Here is a 17,057-nt window from a genome sequence, read left to right as displayed (position 1 = left end):
GCGATGCTTGGAATGCGGGCAGTGAACTCGGCGCGACGCCGTGCGGCCTGATCCCCCCACCCTTGAAGGCGCTGCCTCCTGTATTCCTTCACCAACGCGAAGTCACGATCCGGCCAAGCAGCCCAAGCGGATCCAAACGACATGCTGGAGAGGTGGATCCAGACTTGGATGTGGAGAAGAATGTTTGGCTCGAATTTGGTCGTGGTTGGGGATCTAGGGCTCTGACACCAAAATGTTAACAACTTTTTACTCACATGAATCTATTATTCATCAATTAGGATTACAAGCCATGGATTCATAGAGTTCTAGTGGTTAGATATGAAGAAGAGAAGGAACATGAGGAGGAAGAAGACAGAAGCAGGGAGGCCGAAGCCGTCCAATTCCTAGCCAAGTCTTTCTGTAACCCATATCTCGGTATTTGTAGCAGCTTGGTAAGTAGAAAGCAGACTGACCCAACCCATGTCCATTTGCGGAGCCGATGAGTAGGTAGTATGCTAACACTTTTACACTCCCCGTCCCGCAGGAATGAGAAAGAAAATATTCAGATGCTCACACGGCTGAAACATCCTTTGCGTGTTGAATGAAAGTGAACACGCCGAGCCGACATGTTGGCCGTTTCTGCGATTAGTGATTTGACAAAATGATCCCGTCTTTTACTAGTTTTCTATCCGTTAATATGATGTCTTATCATATGTTACTGCAAGATGACAGTAAGATGGAATATTTTCCGAATCTCTCGTCTCTTTTTTCTTCGACATCTTTGGCGCAGCCCAAGACTGTCCAAACTCCAAGCTCGTGGGCCCCATGACCTGGACCCCTGTGCCTCGTGGCACGTTATCCACCGCAGGATCAGGGATCCATTTCCAATCACGGCCGTCCGCGGAATGCGAGTGGAGACGAAAGCCGCCGCGGATGAACTGAACGAACTGCCACGCTACTCCAAACCCCCCTCCGGCGCGGGCTTGCTTCGCCTTGATCGGAGGGTTCGGGAGGGCGGAAGAAATGGCGGCGGCGGCTGGAGAGGGAGTTGGTGGGGAGGGCGAGGAGCTCCTGCTCCGCTCCGTCGAAGCAGGGGACGGCTTGTGCGTGGGGGATCGGCCCTGGCGTCTCAACTTCGACGGATTCCGGCGTCAGGAGGCGCAGCAGGAGAACCCGCCGCGCGGCCGCCTCCATGACTGTCTCGGCGTTTTAGGTCCGCCTCGTCTCTCTGCTGTCTGCACTCTGCACATATCCTCTCTCTCTCTCTCTTCGTAGTGATGGCTAATACTTGACTGTCTCTGTCACATGGTTTGATCTGGACTTGTTCAACTGTTTCCCGTTACTTAGTGAGTTGTCCTATCCTCCAAAATTTATTTAATTGTCCTGCGGACTAGTTAGATTGGGTCTGAAGACTAAATTAATACATTCTCGACATGATACTAAAATAATAGGGGAATGATGTATGATTCTCCTGAATAATTGATATAGTCACGATCCCGTTTAAATTTGATTATGAGTTTATTATTATGGAGTGTGCTTCTGTGTAGGCTGACTCTTTTTGTATAATGGATGTTGAAAGTTAAATTCTTACTGGGGAAACCAACAGATAGATGGTAAGTAGTATTGCACAGCCTGTAAAACCTGGAAGGGAACCACTATTTCTTGATTTTTCTTAATGTCCAGTTTATCTGCACGTCAATCCCCTGTAGAAATTAGCCTTCCTTCTTGTAACTGGTAAAATAAGCTAAAATTTTATCTTCTTGTTTTAGCCTTGTTCTCCCAAGCAAGTGTTGTAGATAGCTGGGAATAGGCATTTCTAGAACATAATCTGATTTGCAAATCGAGGTGGAAATCATCATCTCAGGGTTCAAAGTCTTCATTTATGTATTAGCAAAAGTAAAATTTTGGTTGCTAAAAAATAATTTGGAAAATTGGAATATGTATTGTTCGTATGCATGAGTAACCAAATTGTGCCCTTCTGATTTTATTATCTGCATATGGTGCTAGTCTTATATTTGCTCCACAAATAAGTTTTCTGTCATGTACAACTCTGCAGAAAATTTATCTGACACCTTAATTCACAAATTCTTATTCTACCTACAGCTCAAGGCCCTGGAGATGTTATTGCTGAATACTACCAACAACAATTGGAAATGTTAGAAGGTTTCAATGAAATGGACACACTAACTGACCGTGGTTGCCTGCCTGGATTGTCCAAGGTTTTATTACTTGTTTTTTTTTTTTCAAAACTTCTTTGCAGATAAAAGGTACAGAAATTTTATCAAAATGAAGCAAGGCCTTTTTACCTTTAGTTTATCCTGCCTGCAGGAAGAACGCGAGAAAGTTGCCCGGAGTGAGACATTAGCCATCCGATTGTCTAACATAGCAAACATGGTTCTTTTTGCTGCAAAAGTTTATGCCTCAATAAGGAGTGGCTCCCTAGCTATTATCGCTTCAACGTTGGATTCTCTGCTTGACTTGTTATCGGGATTTATCTTGTGGTTTACTGCCTTTTCAATGCAAACACCAAACCCATACAGGTACCCTATTGGTAAAAGGCGCATGCAACCTTTGGTGAGTTTTCATAGCTAATTTAGACATCATTTGGCCTTTTTGTTCATTACTCTTATTGATCGATTTGGTTTTTGTATGATCGAAGCATATTCTTTGTACCCTTACTTTTCTTCAATATATTCCCTCTTACGTAGTATCACAGACATGCATAAGTCGATAGTAGTTCAATAAAAGTATATCAGTAGTGAGTACATATTGAACAGAAGCAAGTAACTGACTTCCTGATTCATTAAAATATGCAAACCTCTTTTTTCTTAAGGACTGTCAGGAACTAACACTGTCCTGTTACGGGAACCAAGCAACTTCAGTTGGCAATTATATCATGTGCAATGCGAAAAATCTGCAAGCCTAGCACATTTCGTTATCCTAATGTTTGCTGCTTGGAACCCCACACAGAAAAATCTTGGATGACACTATATGCCAGTACAACTAAAATTACAGATCAATCAAATTTCATGACTTATGATATTTTCTGTCTTATCATAACTGTACAAAAAGCCAAACTGTTTTTGTTATTTTCTCCTGTTCCTCTTGTTGACAACTTTACTGCAATCTGTCATGTAGGGAATACTTGTTTTTGCTTCTGTTATGGCAACACTCGGTCTTCAAATTATTCTAGAATCAACACGCTCATTGCTATCTGATGTAAGTCCTCTTGTCATATATCCTACCAGTGCACTTTTATTCTTAATTTAGCTGATTGTTATGATATTTGGGACCAGCGGAGTTTGCTGTTTATTGTTTATAGCTTTGTGCCTGGAATCACACCCTTGGAACTAATAGCACAGTGAGCACAGTAAATCCATCAATCATTTAATATAGGAACAATCGATGTTGGAGCAGCACTGGTCTGTTTTGAATCTCGCATATCTATAAATACCCCTTAAGACTCAGTTAGCAATTATTTTAAAGCTGGAGTTCAAAAGAAGTTGTGAAATGCCTTTTACTCTCATTGATCAGATTTATGTTGCAAATGGTCGTCCTCTTGCATTTCATGTCATATTATATTCATTTGCACTTGGTTAAGAAAACAAGGCAGCTACCCAACCTCCCAACTATCTAAAAGTGGCTCAATCAAATGAGATAATTGTAATCCCCCATATTGCCAAATCAATGCCTAATATTGATTACATTGTGATCCAGGGAACTGAATTTCGCTTGACAAAAGAGCAGGAGATGTGGGTTGTGGATATTATGCTCTCAGTGACACTGGTGAAACTTCTGTTGGTTATATATTGTCGCTCATTTACGAATGAGATTGTGAAGGCATATGCACAGGATCACTTTTTTGATGTTATCACCAATATTATTGGGCTCGTGGCCGCACTTCTTGCTAATTATGTTGAAGGCTGGATTGACCCAGTTGGTGCTATCATTGTGAGTACAGAAACACTATTTCTGTTCACTTGTGTACTAGAACTATAAAGCCTGCAGGCATTTGATGTTTATCAATTTTATTTGCACAACACTTCTTTTCTTTGTTTTATCTGCATTGCCAAATAATTGCAATATACCTATATTTTTTCTAAATGTATTCTCTCTTTCCTGCTTTGCAGCTAGCCATCTATACAATCAGGACATGGTCCATGACGGTACTAGAAAATGTCCACTCCCTGGTTGGCCAATCAGCCTCACCGGAATTCCTTCAGAAGCTGACCTACCTATGCTGGAACCATCACGAGGCAGTCAGGCACATCGACACGGTGCGGGCATACACGTTTGGCTCCCATTACTTTGTCGAGGTGGATATTGTTCTGCCACGCGACATGCCCTTGCGAGACGCTCACGACATCGGCGAGGCCCTGCAGGAGAAGCTGGAGAGCCTGCCCGAGATCGAGCGGGCCTTTGTCCACCTCGACTACGAGTTTACCCACCAGCCCGAACATGCTCGATCCTACGACACATAGCAGCCTGAAACCCCGGTTGCAGATCACAGATCACAGTTTCAGAAATCTGGAAGTCGAACCTTGTTGCCTTTGTAGATTGTCCGTGGCATGGCGTGATTCGGCTTGTGCAGTTTTCTTATTTGCCTGCTGTGCTCTAGTTGCTCTATAGTATATATGAATCAATCATAATGTTTCTGTGTATAGTTTCCTTGTCACGACTGATCAGTCATGAGGTCGACATGTACAACAAAGCATGCTGCCTGCGTTACAATACCATTAATGCACAGGCTGATTTAGTCCTGTAGCCGGAACGGGCGGGACCAGAGGCGTGTCGCCCTCACAAAGAATCTATATTGTACAAGTCAGCCGTGGCCCATGACAATCGCTGAGCTACCGGACATCCAATTGGCGCACGCCTCAGCGTGGTGTTGGGAGGTGTATATACGGCCGTAGACGTCCAGCTCAGCTCACGTACGCCGGGCGCCGGACGAAGAGAAACATAGTAGAGCATGAAACGACTGCTGGGACAAGACAACAAAGCAGAGCACTAGTATGGATCCAACTCTATTCTTCCCTGAAGGGTAGGAATATCATTTGTTGCAAATTAGAAATGTAGCGTTGTTTTCATAAAATAAAAAAAGCTTTGTTTAAGCTAAATGCTTACCTAGAGAAGTGAGTATAATATAAGTTTTTATTTTACCCACCCTATTAGGTTATACTCCTATAATCAATACGATACATTTCGATGATGAATTTTCCTTGTATAGTATGGCGTGCTATATATTTTTTATATATTTTAGTTGTATACAGTTTGTATTCTTAATTTGCTGTGTACTTTTTATTGTCTCTGTTGTATCGCTTGTTTACTAGTACATTTCTTGGTAATAATATACTGCATACACACATTTTTTCACAGTGTATTGCCTCCTTCTTATGTACTTTCTCATATTTTCTTGTAAAGATAGCTACAGGAAAGAAAAGTAGAAAACCTGTGGAAAGGATGGAAGAAAACCAAAAACTGCGGAATATCCGGAAAAAAAACTATCATATTGCGCCAAACATCGGAAAACAGAAAAAAAAAAGAAAATGTTTGGAAAATTTTGATAGGAAAAAACTAGATGAAAGGAAAATAGGATTAACACAAATAATGACCATGAAAAAACCTGAGTGAAAAAAAAGGATGGGGAAAGAAAAACCTCACCACAGAACGTAAAGAAAAAAACTTATAATAGTTTTTTTAATGAATACTAGTAAATTGTAATAGTGAATGGTGTTTCTCAGAACTAGCAGTGGTCTTAATGGACATTTGCAATAAATATATGCAGTGAAATGTTTACAAGTTAGTCTATTTTAAAGGAAATTTCACTAAAGACTCGACTAGAATTTATCACGCATGTATTCTATATGTAACACATGAGCACCTTTTCCCTTTATTTATTTTCTGATGATGAGGATGTAAGTGAGAATTTAACTGGAAACCATGCTCATCGTTCTATCAAATGATATAAGAAATACAGTTTTTGTCTAATTTATTAGTTTAATTATCTTCTTTTAAATTAACGCAAGTTTTTTCTTCAGAATTTTGATTAATCTAACACGAGAATTTGTTACTTTTTTAGACATAAGGAAGTTGGATTCTATGAAATTGCTTCCTACATATTAGGTATGTTTTTTTGCGCATATATATCAGGTATGTTATTATTGAGATTAAACGGATTTGGCCAAGATTCCAAACGAGGCTATGTAAAGGTGTGACGCCACCAACTGACTCTAGGTCCTATCATGAGCTCATTATTAATTTACCGATTTAGAGAAGAAGAGCAAGAGCATAATATCGATCTTTGATGCTCAGTGTTAGCTCTTTTCCTGTAGAGGCAGCTGAAGAAACAAACCATTTTACATCCCATCTTTATTCTTAATTTTACAGACATATATGGTCGGATGTAGTCGATCTACTTTTGTATATATATGCCTGATCGGGCATGTCCACGTCATTAGCGGCTCATGCACGTACTCACCGCCACCTGTCACGAAATGGATTAGCAATGATAAGGTTAGAGAACCTGTAGACCGTTTGTAGGTCCACTTGAATATTCCATATGCACATCGAGATGTGTATATACAGTTATACACACACAAACTTAACGAACGTACATACATATATATACACCGAAAGGCTTGCTAGCCAGCTTCCCCACTTCTAGCTTAGCTATACAGTACGAGATGCATGGTTTTAAGGTATGCTGCTAGCTAGTGCAATTAAGCCACCAATCATACTTATCTGTTATTAGGTAGATACGATAATTCGATGCCCTAAACACATATAAAGCCAATTAACATAAGACACATGATACAATTAGAGATATGCATGAGCTCGAGATAACTAGCAGCTATATAGCCAGCTAGCTAGCTCTAGCCGTCGTCGTCGTCGTCGGAGGTCCTCGAGGCAGCCGCATCCGAGAGCATCTTCTGGACCCGCTGCATCGTCTCCGCCTCGATCTTCCGCTCCGCGCGGTCTTTCTGGTACGTCTCGAAGAACTCCCTGTTCTCCTTCTCCAGCTCTTTCCACACTGCATGCCGGCAAGATCAAATTATTGCTACCAGGTCTTCAGTATATATTTAATTATTATGCACATGAAATCACATAAGTAAGTATGCTAGCTAGCTATAGTATGATCTAAGCGCTGGCAAAGGATCGTGCAGACATATAACAAACTGAATCTGCACAGAACTAATGGAAGCTGGCAATAGCATGCTGAGATCTAAGCCAACATGCATGTATGCTGTGTGGCTAAGCTAGGTACCAGTGGAAGTGACGACAGGGTTGATGCTGGCATGCTTCTCCAGGGCCTCTATGCACTCCTCCTTGTTCAGGTTGAAGCAAATGCACTTCTCTATCAGATGGTGGACCTGAAATCGATCCCATGGCAACATGACATCTCAATTTTTACATCCTATATATCATTTGATGCATATTTGTAAGATCAGTCTAAATTCCGTATGTATGGACATATATAATGGAAGGTACGCACCATTCTTATGTAGGAAGCTGACGAGGAGTCTCCCATGGCGTGAAATGGGCTGCGAAGAAGAAGAAGAAGAAGAGCTGAGCTGAGCTGAGCTGAGCTGAGAAGTGAGAAGTCTGTAGGCAACGAAGGCAAGCGATGAGATAGAAATAGGGGAGGCTCGGGAGGGGGACGTGGAAGGGGTTGGCACGTGGGCGCCGCCTCGCGATTGGCGGAGAGGTGGACGGGCAGATTTTTCCGGGCCCGCGCTTCGCTCTCCTGCTTTTCTGTGGCTGGAGACTCTGGGCGAATGGCCGTCGGGTGGTGCAGTGGTGCTGGCTAGCTCGGGCGGCTGCAAATGACTTTCACCGCTTTCCTTTGGCGTCGTGCTGCTTTGGTGCAGCAGTGCTCATCATCCTCTTTTACCTGATGTCGAGTGCGCGCTACTCTCTAGTCTCTACCTGGTGATTGATTGGCCTATCGCCTGCACTGTTTCCTTTTGCTTGTCTTAAAATCATGTGGATTTCCTATGTTGTTGGCCTTGATTTGGAACACAGGATAGAAAAAAAAAATCAGAAATATACCAGAATTGAATTGACATGGCATGGATATGAAATCTTACAAAGGTTCCTTTTTTTTTTGGAAAAGGAGTGTAACCCTCGGACTCTGCATCGATATTATTAAGATATCCAACAACGTATCATTCTCAAAAGTTATAGAAAAAATCAAAGGCAGAACGTATCATCCATCCTCAAGCCTAAGACGGGCACGCCACCCAAACCGATTGATTGAAAGAATTCCCGAGCTCCTGTCTCCAAATGGTTGCACTCAAATTTCATAGACTCCTTGTCCACCGTCCAAAGCAACAAGGACCAAGTATGGAGCCATTGCGCCGCTCGAACAATATGCAAAAAATTCAAAACTTTCTTCTCGTTAAAAACCAAATCAATCTGGAAGTTCCATAAAGACCAGCATATCACACAAGTCCCTACAAGGATAAGCATTTGCAGTTGTTTCCCAGCCCTAGACAATGGCCAAACATATTTAGAATGCAAATGGGAGGCTGTAAATTAAACGTCACAAGACCAGCTGTAAATTAAACGTCACAAGACCAACTCTCCATACCAAAAGCGCCATAGGGCATTCAAAAAACAAATGTTGAATGGTCTCATTTTGATCAGAAAAGAACATTGTTTTTGGAAACATTCCAATTCCTTTTAGCAAGGTTATCCTTAGTGACACAACCCCATGACAGAGGAGCCACACATTTTTATTTTATCTGTAGAGGATCCTTAAGTTTCCAAATGATATTGTGACGAAATTGGCAATCATAGTTAGTAAAAGACTGATAAGAAGATTTGACAGAGAACACCCTTGATGTAGACAATAAGGAGGAAAATGAATCCGGTAGGTCCACAAGGTTCACCAAAGCAAGCTTGGCATAACACTACTCCCTAGTGGTCAATCAAGCCCCAAACGCAATATTCGGGGACTCAACGTTCAGTTTTTCTACATCAGTAGCCGGATCGACTATTAAGCACAATTCAGAAAAAAAGAAAGATGGAAAATGCTCTTTTAGAGGGGGCGTGTCAGAGCAATTTTGGACAGCAAACTGGCATAGTGATACTTACTGCGCAACAGCTCTAGCCGCAACCCATCACATTCCGAAATTTTGAATAACCACTTGCAGATGTTTTTAGTCTATAAATTTTTGGACCCTAGACCACCTTGATCTCTCGGAGACAAATATATCTCACTTTGGTAACCTACATTTCTGTTTGTGCTTATCACATTATCAAAGAAAAAAAACACCACACTTGATCGACGCCTCGATCCCAATTAATTCTAGTGGGCATATAGTATGTTACTAGTTGGCGTTTCATTCAAGAATTGGTCTATAGGCGTTGACGTCGACAGAGTGACAAAAGAAAGGTCTTGGCCGTGCTCATCATTCTTGTCCTCTGGGAAATTTGGATCGAAAGGTATTCATGCGTTTCTGGTGGAACAAGGCCCAAAAGATATTCTTGACACAGTCACACTACGGTAGTCTTGAGTCTTGATTATTATAAATTCTATCCTAAAATTGCAACATGATATCATCATATGTGTCACGGTAGGGCGATAGTGCCACATGTTGCACTTCACATGCCCCGAGCCACAGAAGAACAGGAACTGTCTCCTCAAAGAACCAAACTATCTCCTGCATGTAGATAACATGGCCCACGGCGCAGTGACCAAAGATCAAGCCCCGTAAGATTGCGTGGTGGCCCACCTGACCAAAAGGCAGCCAACCGCTGCCCAGAAACAGATCCGGGATCCATGGAAGAACCCAGGTATGAGGAGGGACCCACATGTCATACGCGCATACCGGGTAAGTAACTTGGATGCAGGTTGACGAACCAAGAATATGCAAAGTCCCGTAATGCATCAATCATTTCAGAATCAGAATGATGCATGCATGCATGTCTCCTGGATGGGGTCGTGTTAATTAATTGCACCGAATACAAAAAACCAATAATGCAGTGAGGTTGACCATGCATAAACGGTCTATGGATAACACGCGTCCAGAAAGGAACTTGTAGAAACTAGAAAGGCACAACAAGTGAACAAATTTCCTGCTTGCCATGAGTTTGGGTTTTGAGGAGGACGATGATCGGAGGTGTTCAAGTGTTTGTAAATGGATACTACTCGATCAGCAGTACGGTAGATATGGACCTGAAGCTGTTAAAAGAAGAAGAAGATATGGACCTGAATCGATCAGATCTAGCTTAGATTCAATATACTCGATGTGAAATAAGTGACGTGGATTTCTATATATTCTTATACAAATCAACGTCATTTGTTTTGGGACAGAAGGAGTACTAAAGAAGGTGAAACGGGCAAGATAGAGAAAAATATTTTGCCTTCAGCAAACAGGATAGGGTAATCACGCTAGCTTTCATTCGGGACCCGGCCTGACGAAGGTATAGCTGATCTCGCTGCCGCATGACATGGCACAAGTTGATTGGCCTCCTAAATTGCATGCGGCCGGGGGATCCAGTGCAAACAATTGACCTGTGAGACATACGACGTACAGTCGTACGTACGTCCTGGTGCCATGCCAGAAAAATGGCACCTATTATTGGCCGACCGGGGATCGATTGCTGTGAGCTGGAGCACCTTAGTAAATAGGGTGTGCATGTGTCCAAGTCTCATGATTTTTAAGTAAATTTTAGTCTACATTTCAGAACTGTTGGATTAATTCGGATCTGAGAATCATCACCATTCTTTCATCTCTCACTTGTTACCATTGGATTAAGGTCCAACGGCTAAACATGTTGACTGATGTCTAACTAAAAACAGGCGACTTTTCAATATCAAAATCTTAATACCCCCTCCGTCCAACAAAAGATGTCTCAAGTTTGTTAAAATCTGAATGTATCTATACATGACTTAGTGTATAGATGCATTCAAATTTAGTCAAAGTTGAAACATCTTTTGTTGGACGGAGGAAGTAAATAATACGTAAAGGTAATACTAGCTTTGTTAGGATGTTGCTCGGTGTTAGGGTCTTTGTACGGCTTTCCTTAATAAGTCGTGCTCTTTGGTCTTTGCCCGATTTTCCTTTAATTAACCATGATTTGTATGGTTTTCGGGTCCGATTTTTCTCATAAACTGGATCACTTTTCCCGCAGTGGGATTCTTTCGGGTGTGTCTGATGGTTGTCTCGTCAAAAAATACTAGCAAGACCAGTTAGCTAGCCAGCCGGCGTAAAAGTGGCCGAATGGACTTTTCACCTACTCTCAGTGTGTTTGCGCCGACGCGTGAAGATGGATCGAACCTCATCTCTCGTCTATCCGATCCTATCCGTCGTATATCTATCTATATCGGCGTATGCATTTTGGATCACAGGTCGCCGATCCGTATATATGCATGCATCGGTACGGCCGGTGCAGCTCCGAGAGCTAGCTAGCTAGGGGGGGGAGGGGATCGCCGCGTGCGGTGGCACCAGACGAGGAACCTGAGGACGTACGGGACAGGGGCAAGCAGCAGCTAGCTAGATTATGATCTTGCTACTACACGGCAAGGACCAATTCAACAAGCGGCCTAGGATGCAGCCGTACGTGATCGATGTCCTCACATGCATGCCAGCCAGTGATCGACAACATGTGTACGCACTGTAGTAGCTACCACCAGCAACACACCTCGCACTAAAACCACGACAAGTACTTATGAACGGAGCGAGTTACGGAGAGAATTACCACGTGCAGGAAGCTGCCTCACTACCGGAAAACCTGTCTTTGCCGGAGCCCTCGGCCTTTGCCTCCGGCATTTTTTCGGGCCTCCGGCAAAGAAGGCAAAGTCTTTGCCGGCGGCAAAATTAAAAAGCCTCCGGCAAAACATACAAAACGCCTGTGGCAAATAAAAGCCTTCAGCAAAGAGACAAAAAGGCATCCGGCAAAGAAGGTGACCACGTGGACTTGCCGCTGCGGCTAACGGCGCCGTGAACACGTGGCCTCTTTGCCGAAGGCCAGGCAAAAAAAAGCCTCCGGCAAAGAGTGTCTATCTCCTCCTTTTTGTCTCCATTTCTCTCTTGTTTCAAATGATAATGTATACCACTACTTTTTGAGTTGAAAATTTTCTGTACTTTCATTTGACATTGACGACGAGTAATGCGAATTAAAATCATAACTTTTTATGTAAAAATAATTATTTATCATTTTATAAAGCCGTTTAATAGGGAAAAGTGAAACAATACCAAAACTTTGTCAAAAATTCACAAAAATTGGCATGGTACCAAGTTATAGGTATGTAACACTGGGATACAAGTTACAAGTCAATACACCAAATGAATATGGTACATACTTCACAAAATGAACGATCTCAAGAGTGAACATCCAAATTTGAATCCTGAACAAAGCTTTGCATTAATTTGACCCACTTTTGAGTTGAGACTTTTAGTGTGGTTTCATTTGTCATTAATGATTACTACTATGAATTAAAATCACCACATTTTACTTATCATTTTCTATAACCATTTAATAGGAAAAAATGAAATAATACTAAAACTTTGTCAAAAAAGAACCATTTTTGACATGGTGTCATTTTGTGGGTATATTAACTTGGCATAAAAATTACAGGTGCATACACAAAATTAAAATGGTACATGCTTCACAAATTGCAACATTTTCGTATAAGTTCTTGAACTTAGCACCCAAACGTCCAATTTGAGTCCCGAACCAAGTTTTGCAATAAGATTTTCCCTTTTTAAGTTTATTATTTTACTATGGTTTCATTTACTGCTAATGATGAGTAATGCGAATTAAAACCACCAACTTTTATGTAAAAGTAATTATTTATCATTTTTAGAGCCGTTTTATTAAAAAAAAATCAATAATACTAAAACTTTGTCAAAAATTAGCAATTTTTTTCATGGAGTCATATTATGGGTATACAAGGCTGGGATAAAAATTTCAAATCATTACACAAAATCCAAATGGTACATTCTTCACAAATTGCACGATCTCGAAAATGAACCTCCAAATTTGAGTCCCAAACCAAGTTTCACAACAATTTATCCATTTTTTGAGTTGAATTTTTTACTGTGGTTTCATTTAGCTTTAATTATGAGTAATGTGAATTAAAATCAACACCTTATATGTAAAAATAATTATTTATCATTTTCTAGAGCCGTTTAATAGGAAAAAATGAAATAATACTAAAACTTTATCTAAAATTAGCAAGTTTTGGTACGTTACCACGTTATGGGTATACAAGCCTGGCATAAAATTAAAATAGGACAAACCTCATCAAATATATACATGTAGAAAAAAAAACTTTGCCGGCGGCTAGCCTCCGGCAAAGATTCTGGCCACGTCACCGATCCGCGTGACCGCGCCACGGATCAATGACGTGGCGCGCTCCTGACCGTTTATCTCTCCCGATCTTTCTTCCCAGCCACATCTCTTTTCTCCCTCTGTCTTATCTCCCCCTATCTCTCTGTCATCTCTCTCCCCCACGAGCTCTCCTCTCCGTTGGCTCCTATGCAGGCGGGCAGCAGCAGCCAGGTGGAGGCCGAGCGCCGGTGACCTGCGCGGCTCCTCCCCTCTCTCCAACAGCAGCAGCAGCCGGGTGGAGGCGCCCCCCTCCACCACGGGGGGCAGAAGCTCTCTCCCCTCTGCTCTCTCTCTCTCCTCGACGGCCGGCGGCGCGAGGCAACAGCGGCGGCGGGGCTGCAGCAGCAGCGCGAGAGCAGCGGCGGTGGGGCTGCAGCAGCAGGGGTAGTTACGTTTTATTTTATTTTAATTACGGTTTTTTTCTTTGCCGAAGGCTGGCCGCTGGCAAAGCCATCATGTGCCGTTTCGCCCCGTTAGCTACTTTTCTTTGCCGAAAGCCGCAAAAGGCCTCCGGCAAAGGCTTTACCGAAGGGTCCGTAAAAACGCCGCCAGCAAAGAAGCCTTTGCCGGTGTGCCTTCGTGCCGACACCCTTTGCCGGCGGCCTCGAGGAAAAGCCGCCGGCAAAGGCTTTTCCGGAGGCAAAGAGGCCTTTACTAGAGGCTTTGGGCTGTCGGCAATGTAGGATTCTCCCGTAGTGCCTTGTGTGTTTTCAGAAAACCGCTGGCCAGAGGCTTGATCGATCATCTGGCTTTGGCGCGAGTGCGAGATATTTTTTTCTGCAGGAAGCTCCAAGCTAGGCTCCACGACGCAGTACGGGATGTTAATTACCTGTTGCGTCCGCGAGAGCATGGACGATGGATGCACGCACTGTCAAGCGACACCGAGGCTCTGCATTGCTAGCGGCTCTGCGTGACTTTGACAACGGCAACTGCGGCGCTCTCGCGTCAGGAGAGAAGAAAAAACAGGCCGAGTGAGAATGAGCCTGATATGTTCTTGCTGTGCGCCCTGCGTTTTTAGTAAATTACACAAACCACCACATTAGTGGTTAGGGTTACAGGTTGGTACCGGTCTATGTTTTATTTACTAAAAACCACCGGATTACACTAATCATCCAATTGCTAACGAATAACTCCAAAACTGACGAGGTGGGTCACCGGTCAGGCCAATGCCGTGCGAGCCTGGCAACTGACTTAACCATCTCTTCTTCCTCCTTCTCTGTTCCCGATACAGCAGCAGCAATGACGTCCATCTCCTGCTTCCTCCACAAGTCCACGGCCCGGCTCGCCATGTCCTCTGCCTATCCCGCCCCGCCCTCCTCTGCCCACCCCAGCTCCTCTGTCTGCCCGCCCTGACGCCAACTCCCCTGCCCGCCCCGCCACCGCCCACCACGCCGCGCCGTGCCCTCTTCTCTGTCCGCAACCACCCGCCCCGCCTCGCCAGCTCCTCTTCCCGGCCCGTCCCTCCCCGGCACCGCCCGCTCTGCCTCTCCCTCCTCGCCGGCGGCGCCGCGGCCGCCTCCGCGCGCCTGACTCCCACCGCGACCTCCAATCTTCGTGTGCCCGCTGCGCTCCAGGCCGCCGGTTATCTCTAGCACCTGCAGCGGTGGCTTTGCGCAGGCGCTGCTCCAGCTCCAGGCCGCATGTCGAGCAGGTGGCGGGCATCGATGCAGCGCATCTATGTTGAGGAGCGCATCACCGGCCACATGTTCAGTGAGCTCGATGAAGACATCGGAGATGGTCGTGGACGATGTCGGTCTCGCCATTGAGGTGGGTGTTCACAACAACGCATTGGTATCTTGGATCGGGCATATTGTCGAACATCTGTTGACGTCGTTGTTGGGGTCGATGCGGATGGCCGGAGGCTGGTTGGAGACGCTGGTGGACGGGTGGAGGTCACAGAAGGTGAGAGACTAATGATTGTGCCGTTGTTCTGAACGCTGAGATGCAGAGCCTTGTGGGTCTCCTTCAGCTCGTGATGGAGCTCCTGCACAGAGCACTTGACAGCAGCATCTATCGTGGAGAAGATGCGGGCTTGCAGGCAGGGACGTATTTAGGAATTCGGGGCCTCCGTGCGAAATGTGAAATGAGGCATTACTAATAAAAAATGGCGCATAATCAAAACATACTCTGCTTCATTATATTACTTTAATATATGATATTTGATCGGTTTTGCTATATCTAAGTCGTCTCATTTTTAATTAAAAATAAGTTGATTCTTTAACTATTGGATATAGTTTGTTATTTAAGATTCGAAGCAAACGGTTGGAAAATAAGAGCAAATGGCATCTAGATACTAATTAAACGGGTCTGATTCATCAACTTAAATTTAATCATTCTGCTTAAAAATCAGGCGCCTAAGATATAGCCACAAAAAATTTATAATACTTAAAAAAATCAAGTTTTATGTTAAAATAATAAATGTTATATTTATAAGCAAATAAGCTGACCAATCAAATAAAGTTGACCAAGCAAACGGATGTAAAAAAACCGAGCTCTCGCGGCCCTGCCGTAGCCCCTGCCAATCGATCGATCCGCAGTTCCGCATACGAGGAGTTGCCCGAGCAGGCCTTTTGTCGTTTGCCTTCGTGGGCTTTTTCCTTTTCCGCTTAATGGGCTCGTTTTGCTTGTTTTGCTGTTAATTAATGATAGCTAAGCACTAATCAGTACTCTTAAGGCTTAGATCTGGAGGCCCCTAAATTTCGGAGGCCCTGAACAGCTGCACACTTTGCACCTGTCACTGTACGGGCCTACTTGCAGGTCGATGCGTTGCTTGACGAGGGTCACCGCCATGGCGCCATCGCTGCTTGGATGGACTCGAAAATCTCCTGCGCAAGTGGTGTGAGGGCCGCCATGATTTCAGCTCGACGGGATCTTGTTCTTCACCAGCACTGCATGGGAGAAGAGAAGGAGGGACTACTCACGTGGCGCCAAGTAGGACCTGACAGGTGGGCCTATCATGTCAGTTATGGCCTTAGGTGCTAACGATTTGCTGTGTAGTTCGATTAGTACAGAACCGGTGGTTTTTAGTAAACAAAACGTAGACTGGTACCGAATTGAAATCCTAGCCACTAATGTGGTGGTTTTCTGTAATTTACTCTGCGTTTTTTTTTACGGAAATTATTGTGTTTTCCTGGCCTGCGCTGTAAATTATTGCGTTCGTCTCGGCCTTACCAAAATCCCCGGCCCAGCCCAGGACCTGAGGTACGTGACTCCCGGTAGAAGGAATGTCGCCGGCCGGACCGTGGCGTCCCGATCTGAACATTGGGCTGGCCCAGCTGCCCTCGGCCTCCGTCCACTCAGGTTGCGCTCTCCCGGCCCGCCGCCCCAGTGTCAAAACGATCGTGCCCCTGTGCACGCACCGCCAACTGACACCATGCATAGCGGCGTCCTTTTCCTCCCTGCGGTTACCGCATCTTTAGGCCCCGCTTGGGAACTACGGAGTAGTACGTAAAATTCTCCAACCGTAGACATTCACGGGTGTATTTTAGTGTGTACAAAGATTACCGGTGAAACAATATACTCCTGTATTCACGTTGTTTGGGAGAAGATGTTTACTACCAAAAAATTGGATCAAATCAACCTGTTTTCTTTTGATTTCACAGAAAATCTTAGAACAAAGCACCACTGAAAAATTGGATCAAATCAACAAAACTGACACAAAAACAATTTCCTTTTGAATTCATAAAAAAATCCGAAACAGTTCACCACCAAGAAATTGGATAAAAGAAGCAAGGATC

The 17,057-nt window shown here is 43.9% G+C and overlaps 2 protein-coding genes and 1 long non-coding RNA gene across 3 annotated transcripts; 2 read left to right on the top strand and 1 right to left on the bottom strand.

The window, feature by feature from the left end:
- Positions 1-881: 881 nt before the first annotated feature.
- On the top strand, positions 882-4,788 carry LOC100835712 (metal tolerance protein 5). The gene is made up of 6 exons (XM_003568238.4): positions 882-1,192; positions 2,083-2,198; positions 2,308-2,553; positions 3,118-3,198; positions 3,697-3,930; positions 4,110-4,788. The coding sequence occupies exons 1-6, from the start codon at positions 1,003-1,005 to the stop codon at positions 4,458-4,460; spliced, it is 1,218 nt and encodes a 405-aa protein (XP_003568286.1). The 5' UTR covers positions 882-1,002; the 3' UTR covers positions 4,461-4,788.
- A 1,705-nt stretch (positions 4,789-6,493) lies between these two features.
- On the bottom strand, positions 6,494-7,627 carry LOC100835403. The gene is made up of 3 exons (XM_003568237.4): positions 7,472-7,627; positions 7,244-7,349; positions 6,494-7,009 (listed from the first exon to the last, which is right to left on the bottom strand). Exons 1-3 carry the CDS (start codon positions 7,505-7,507, stop codon positions 6,852-6,854), a joined length of 300 nt encoding a protein of 99 aa, XP_003568285.1. The 5' UTR covers positions 7,508-7,627; the 3' UTR covers positions 6,494-6,851.
- Positions 7,628-14,310: 6,683 nt separating this feature from the next.
- Positions 14,311-16,456, top strand: LOC112270965. Its single transcript, XR_002963693.1, has 2 exons — positions 14,311-15,087; positions 16,078-16,456. It is a non-coding gene; the product is annotated as an uncharacterized LOC112270965 (long non-coding RNA).
- Positions 16,457-17,057: the final 601 nt, after the last annotated feature.

Source organism: Brachypodium distachyon, chromosome 2 (assembly GCF_000005505.3).
Source record: "Brachypodium distachyon strain Bd21 chromosome 2, Brachypodium_distachyon_v3.0, whole genome shotgun sequence".
In the NCBI taxonomy this organism is placed as follows: domain Eukaryota; kingdom Viridiplantae; phylum Streptophyta; class Magnoliopsida; order Poales; family Poaceae; genus Brachypodium; species Brachypodium distachyon.
The sequence above is the reverse complement of the archived record's forward strand: the minus strand, read 5'-3'. Positions and strand labels throughout refer to the sequence as shown.

What these genes read in the sequence shown, in the direction of transcription:
- LOC100835403 (XM_003568237.4), bottom strand. Translation starts at nt 7,507, where the DNA reads ATGGGAGACTCCTCGTCAGCTTCCTACATAAGAATG. An exon ending in CAGCTTCCTACATAAGAATG is followed by an intron (nt 7,350 to 7,471) that starts GTGCGTACCTTC and finishes GATCGATTTCAG; the next exon opens with GTCCACCATCTGATAGAGAA. An exon ending in CCCTGTCGTCACTTCCACTG is followed by an intron (nt 7,010 to 7,243) that starts GTACCTAGCTTA and finishes GCCGGCATGCAG; the next exon opens with TGTGGAAAGAGCTGGAGAAG.
- LOC100835712 (XM_003568238.4), top strand. Translation starts at nt 1,003, where the DNA reads ATGGCGGCGGCGGCTGGAGAGGGAGTTGGTGGGGAGGGCGAGGAGCTC. An exon ending in GCCTGCCTGGATTGTCCAAG is followed by an intron (nt 2,199 to 2,307) that starts GTTTTATTACTT and finishes TCCTGCCTGCAG; the next exon opens with GAAGAACGCGAGAAAGTTGC. An exon ending in ACCCAGTTGGTGCTATCATT is followed by an intron (nt 3,931 to 4,109) that starts GTGAGTACAGAA and finishes CCTGCTTTGCAG; the next exon opens with CTAGCCATCTATACAATCAG.